Source organism: Mercenaria mercenaria, unplaced genomic scaffold (assembly GCF_021730395.1).
Source record: "Mercenaria mercenaria strain notata unplaced genomic scaffold, MADL_Memer_1 contig_4448, whole genome shotgun sequence".
NCBI classification, from domain to species: Eukaryota; Metazoa; Mollusca; class Bivalvia; order Venerida; family Veneridae; genus Mercenaria; species Mercenaria mercenaria.
The window spans coordinates 31794-38585 of NW_026462676.1; the positions used below are offsets into that span (position 1 = coordinate 31794).

The window sequence follows — 6792 nt, forward strand, 5'->3', positions numbered from 1 at the left end:
GTTTATTGTAGATAGCCGTCAGCGTGTACATGAAAGGGTTCAGAGCGGAATTAATGGGTAAGACAAACACTGCAGTCCAAGCAAACACTTCTCCTGGTATAGTGTGGCCCGTCAACGCTAAAATACCTACATAAATCAAAAAGGAATATTAGTAAATTCTTCTTTTTTTATAGTATAAAAAAGCGGGGACTGTTGCAATGCAATATTATAGCTATTGGCATGCAGTTGTATTAAAACACGTTACATTGTGCGTAGCTAACATCCATTCTAAACAAATTTAAACCCGTGTGATAAAGTTAATAACAAGCAGAACAGATACCTTCTGATGTTTGTATAGCTACGTAAACGTTAACTCAGAAAGTATATTATACTTTAAAGTGTGTGGGAGACTAAATTTCAAAGAAGGCACTTTTATATCAAATACTATCAGTGAAGACGTTACAAAGAGATACAATATACAGCCATTGTTCGCGAGGGCCAATAGTTTTCACTTATGAACAAGAATTTACTCAATAAAAGCATGTTCATGACCTCAACAAGAAATTTTCATATAAATCATTTTCTTATTTTTTTTTACTTCAAAAATTCAAAGGTTAGTGTTCAACCACAGATTTATGTTAGGCTGCATATAATAAAAGTCGGTGATTGTGTCTAGGTTTTTGAACAGATTCCTAAGGTTGTCCGAGAGCCAATGATAATCCTACTCTTTTACTTACCCATCGTGCCAACTGGAAACCAACACAGAAAGTCTGTCGTCACTACAAAAAGTAGATTTCTTGCGACCTTCAAATCGTTTGTGCGTGTCACATTGAGTGATTTCTGCATTGATGTATGCTTCCTAATTTCTGCATAGGTGAGTAACTGACCGACAGCAATTAAGATGAAGGTAATCATATTGAATCCTATGAAGAGTAAGATTGAATAAAGCCATCCTGGTGGACGATCACGTGTCAGAGGTAAAGCTAGACAAACCCCAGATTTGCTGTAAAACTTGTCTTTAAAGTAGTCTGTGTAAAACACTGGCACAAGTGATATTACAAAAACAAATAGCCAGGTTGCAATTACAACACACATGGCAGACTTAACGGTGATGCGCACATGTCCGAAAGGATATTTTATGACCAGAATTCTGTCAATGGTGATTAGGCACATGAAAAGGACACTGGCTTCAGAAGACACCGTAGATAATACTCCAGCCAGTTGGCACCATGCGCTTTTTCTCCAATAGTCATCCACTTCAATGTATCTGCAATATAAATCTTTACATTTGTCTGTCAATTTACAATATATTCTTTATAAACTTATGAGCATTTCTCTACAACTATTTGAAAGTTGTACACTATCAAATTGCAATGTAAATCATTACATGTATATTTTCACCGAACAGAACAACACTACTTAATGTTTGTTTAGAGAAAGTGTTCGTAGACAGCATCGATCCTAGCCAGACTGTGAGGATGCGCTGTATGGTCAGGATCCAAGCTGGTAGCAAATGTTGGTTTTCTCATGGTGCGGCTCAAATCTTGATTTTAAATTTATGCCCTACACAGGTTAATCATACTTAGTCTTTTTTGCTCATTTTTCTTAACTTCAATGATACAGAATCTGAATACATTTTCGTATATGACATGTTATTTTATTGCTTTGCAAACAAAGCTAAAAATTTACCTGTTTCTAAAGATTTTATCAGCTATAGCAATTATCAGCATGTAGACTCCCATGAGTAGATCAGCTAATGCCAAGTTGGTAACAAATATACCATAACCAAGTTTCAATCTTTTCCTGTCATATAAAAGCCTATAAACAAGTGATATTATATTTCCAAATAGAGCTAAGATCCAATTAACCCACATAAGAGCTCGAAGAGTAGAATTTCTCATCAAATCTGCGCAGGATGAAAACTCGTCTTTGTGTGGAAGGCAGTCGTCTTCAGCAACAGAGTAGGGTCGTATGCAACAATATTTGAAGGCAGGGGTCTTAAGTTTCTTAATACCAGTTACACCAGCGAACATGTTTTTTTGTAAATTCTTTAACAGGATTTCTCCGTATGTCAATGGAATCTGTCGTTAAAAGATTAAAAGCCATATCGTTTACTGTTAGAATGTTACTATAGGATAAATCAAGATGGTTCAGGTTAATTCCGTTGAAAGAATTTGCTGATAACGTTCATATTGAAGTATAACTAAGTGTCAGAGAGTTTATCAAAATACCGTTGAAAGCTCCTGGTTCTAGTTGTTTTAGTTGCCGGTTCCCATGTATATTCAGGTAACGTAAAGCTTTCAAATCGTTAAAAACATTTTTCGGAAGCTTTCTAAATTTATTAAAAGTAACGTCAAGAACACGGAGATTGCTCAAATACGTAAACGAAGAGTTTGATAGAAACCTAATTTCGCACCAAGACATGTTCAGGGAAATCAATAATGAAAATATTCGTCTTGTCTCTGCATTTTCAAGAAGATCGCTACAAATAAAGGTGGAATTGCTTATGTCTAAAACACGTGTTGGGGAAGATGCGCTAAAGTTAACATTAGCTTTGCCAATATTAGAACAATCAATAACTAATGGACGACAAGAGCAATATGCAGGGCATTTGAAGTCACAATGGTCTTCGTCGTCTCCATGTGGACATTGTTTTCTGCTGTCGCATAACTGTTTGAATGGTATGCAAACTTTACTGGAAATACATCGATATCTGCCCTTGCAAGACAACATTTTTCCTGAAAAACATGTCAATATATAATATAACCGTCTTTATACTCTCAAAAATGCATGTGCACGTACTACAGCTTGTTCAAATTGTAAAATTTATTTGCATGCTTTATCTTAAGTTACTTACAGTGGGCCGTTATTATAAGAATGTAAGATTTTGCATGACGGAATTTATTTCGTCTAACCTCAAAATGAAGTTATCACCTTGCGTAGTAAAACTGAACTAACAATAAGCATGAATAATTGTTTTTGAAATAAAAACAGTTGGAAATCTACAGGTCGCCCAATACGATATAAACAAAAATGTTGTAGGCTCGGTTTAAGTCCATCCTTACGGTATATTTTTAAAATGAATAACGCTAAAATAAAGTTCAAAGTAAAACCATGTTTTCATTTTAATAAGTTTTTTTTAAATGTATGAAGTGTGATAGTGTCGATATATATTTTATCAGGTTATTTTCAACCAAAAACAACCAAATTCTTGTTTATTCCTACCAATGTTTTCCAAATCAGACTAGGACATTTTAGTTTCGTTATAATTCGTTTAAACATAAGTCATTGGCATATAAAGCATTGTTCTCTTTGTCGCCGCGCATCAATTATCGTTTTCTTTTACATTATAAATGAAGCGATATGAAAACTCTTTATTAATATGCTACTTATCTTTGTTGTTATTTTCTTAACAGTAATGCATCGTACAACCTTAAAATAAATAAGTCATTAGAAATCTTACCTGTACACACTTCTGGAAAAAGCTGTGCTCCAATCGTTCCAAGTATTTCGATATTTCTTACTTTTATTTCTTTTAGAGAAGACTTAGCATTCACTAATAATTCTGTTCTCAAGTGTTTGTCAATTTCTAAACGATATTTCATGAATACATTAGACGACTGGTTCTCGATATGTTCAAGCTTCGAAAAAATGAAGTGCTCTGAATCCGTTCCCTCACCGGAGTGAGATAACCAAATTATACCGAATTGTTGGTAACTTCCATTAAACATATCTTCAAAGAATGTGTTGTTTTCGTATGAATTAAGATGATGTATTTTATATGCTTTATTGAAAAGTTCACTGTGTGACAAAACATCAGTGCTCTCCATTATTACTTCAGGTTCTAATTCCCGATTGTGGTAATCAACACCTAATATCTGTACTGTGTTTTTATCTGTAAATAGTAATCCTCCGAGTCGGGTCGAAATCTCGTAAAGTTTCTTGGAGTTTTCAGAACTTTCGACGGGCAGCCAGGGACGCATAATAATAATTTTGTTTCGTGTGCTTTCACAGCCTGAAAGGAATAAAGATTAATCTCTTAAACGATAGACGGTTATTTAATTTCAAGGTAAAACGGCCAGCTAAAACATATGTTTGACATTTCAAGAGTAACTCGATTTCGTAGATTAGACGTTTCTCCAATATAATCTTTTGAACATCCGGAATATTTCATTCTATATAATCATGACAATTTGTATTTCACAAGTACCGAAAAATTTAGTATTGAATTGTCGACCGTTCCTGAAATGGTACTTATTCCCTTCTATCAGAAATTTCTTGTTTCCTTGCTGATTCTGTAAATGATTTTAGCCATAAAATAAAAATGTCATCTAATACCCTCTTCCAGTTGTGTATAAAATACTCTTTGAATTGCGTTCCATATGTTTTTACTACCTCCTTGTATAATAGTTTTTTTTCTAAATAGCCAATAACTGACATCGGTTAAAATTTAGTGCCCATGGTATTGCATCTAATTTGCCTATAAAATTTCTCATCACGATAGTGTTATCTTTCAAAATAAATTCTGTAGCAGAAAGTAAAAATGTAAATTTTGAAAATTGTTTCAGGGTGTTTATTTCTCCAAATTCTAATGTTTTTATTCCTAGAGCGTGGGGAATATTTGAATACAATAATTTAACATCAACATAATTAGATTGCTGAATAGCTTTTTGCGGTAGTGTGTTAAAAATCCGTACTACTTGTTATACTGCTTTGTACGTATTCAGTCAATTTACGTAGAAAAATACCCGCCGTCCAGCAGATATTGGGCGTTGTGTTTAAATCTTTGGCTTTTGTAAATGTCACTACCTATAAATTTTGCAAAGAGCATGCGTTATTTATCTGCTGGCTTATATGAATAATTGGTAGACCATAGAAATTCCTTTATTTCACGTCTTGTGATTTAATCATCTGTTTATAATATGAAGAGTCCATGACAACCACCGCTCCACCTTTATCGGCCTCTTCTATAGTAATATAACGATCATTTGCTAATTCCTCCATAGCCTTTCTCTTTTTAAGTACAAGTCAAACTAAACGTTTTCATATACTATACATATTTCCTACTGATTTACACTCTTTAGAATACAAGTACAAAACAATGTATACTAAACATATTTCCTGCAAAATGTTCACTCTTCAAAGTATCAAATACAATAATTTTACAGACAGCGTACATTTCCTACATATTCTCTATTTTCAAGTACAAGTCAAATAAAGTGATTTAAAATAATTTCATATTCAACGCATAGCTCCTTCAAAATAACGCTCTTCAAATGCAAGTCGAATGTAATGTAATGTGATGAAATATACAAATGTTTCACTGTGAAAATGAAAGTCCAAACCAATATATACTTTGCATTTTTCCTAAAATAATACTCATAATTATGAAACTTAAAGCGCAAACTTTCTCCTGACTTTCCAATAAACATTTTTGAACTTAAAATGCAAGGAAATTAATTCAAATTGGCGTAACTTTATAATTTTCTATGTTAAGTACTGAACATTTATGTTTAAAAAATATCTTCTTGTGAATATTGTTATTTGAACGAAAACAAAATATGCAGCAATTTTCTTCTTACCACATATATTTTCATCATATCCGTCTGGACAATCTATTCTTCCATTACACACATACATGAAAGGAATACAGAAGCTACCTGGACACTTCATGTAGTCAATAGGACAATCAAAATGTTCTGCAAACAAATTTTATCATCTCAGCCTAGTAAATAAATGAGGACAATTCAAGTAGACTTAATGTAAATCTTGACAGGAGAGGTGTCCAAATGTTTGTCTAACATCTATTTGTTTGAAAAAAATAATTTTAACTAATTAAATGCATGAAAATCGTTGTATACTGTGTTATTCATATTATGTTATTCATGTAAAGAATTTTGCGATTGCTAATATATCGTTCACAATAAAACTGATTTATGTTTGTACATTTGATAATCTGTAAATTTCGATATTATCTAGATCTAACTACACGTCCCTTAGAGGAAAATAGATAATGTATAACTTTATTAAATCGGAGAATTTAAATACACCAGCAATAATAAGAAAATAAAAGATTAGGATTTATATACAAGAAGTACAGAATACCCTAATACAGCCAGAGAGCCAAACCCTGCAAAGTAGGCCGGCAATAAAAAGAAATTGTAGAGGAAAGATACAGCAGACAGGTTGCTCCGAATTCCAACAACAAGTACAATTTAATTATAAGCCAAATACAAAGATGGGAAAGGGGTAGAGAAGTTGTGGGAAGTGTTACGAATCAAGAATGACATTTTAACAATGAACAATTCTGTTTTACACAAGAACATCAAGTGGGAAATACACTACGAACACAAGTTTTATCCAATATGGTAAGTAATAAAGACAAATATCAATGAAGCAATTTTGTACAATATTCATTAAACTTACTACAGTTTTGAAGATGGCTTAGGGATCGACATCCATCTATGATACCATTCTCGTCTTTATCATATAAACAACGCTTAGATTGGTTCGACGGCCTAACTCCGTGTCGGCAGAATAGTGGTGGACTTCTAATCTTGTTCGTGTCGGCTTTGTAAGGAAAGAAAGAAAATATTGAACACTTTTAGTGTTAGATCTAATAAGTAACCTTGTTGCACGTTTAAACAAAAATAGTTGACCCTTATGTTTTTAACACATTAAATAGCAGAGTCATAATGACCTTAAGTTACACCGGAATAATAAAATGGAGTTTTAAAACTTTCAGTAGTTAGTAAATATGCACGTGTGATGTGTTTACTGCCAAGATAGGAGCCGACGAAGAGTGGTGTGTGT

General features: G+C 33.1%; 1 protein-coding gene across 1 annotated transcript; it reads right to left on the reverse strand.

Moving 5' to 3' along the window:
* Window positions 1–1142: 1142 nt before the first annotated feature.
* LOC128553884 (uncharacterized) lies at window positions 1143–6533 on the reverse strand. The gene is made up of 5 exons (XM_053535079.1): window positions 6406–6533; window positions 5562–5678; window positions 3443–3994; window positions 2211–2717; window positions 1143–1246 (listed from the first exon to the last, which is right to left on the reverse strand). The coding sequence occupies exons 2-5, from the start codon at window positions 5650–5652 to the stop codon at window positions 1143–1145; spliced, it is 1254 nt and encodes a 417-aa protein (XP_053391054.1). The 5' UTR covers window positions 5653–5678; window positions 6406–6533.
* Window positions 6534–6792: the final 259 nt, after the last annotated feature.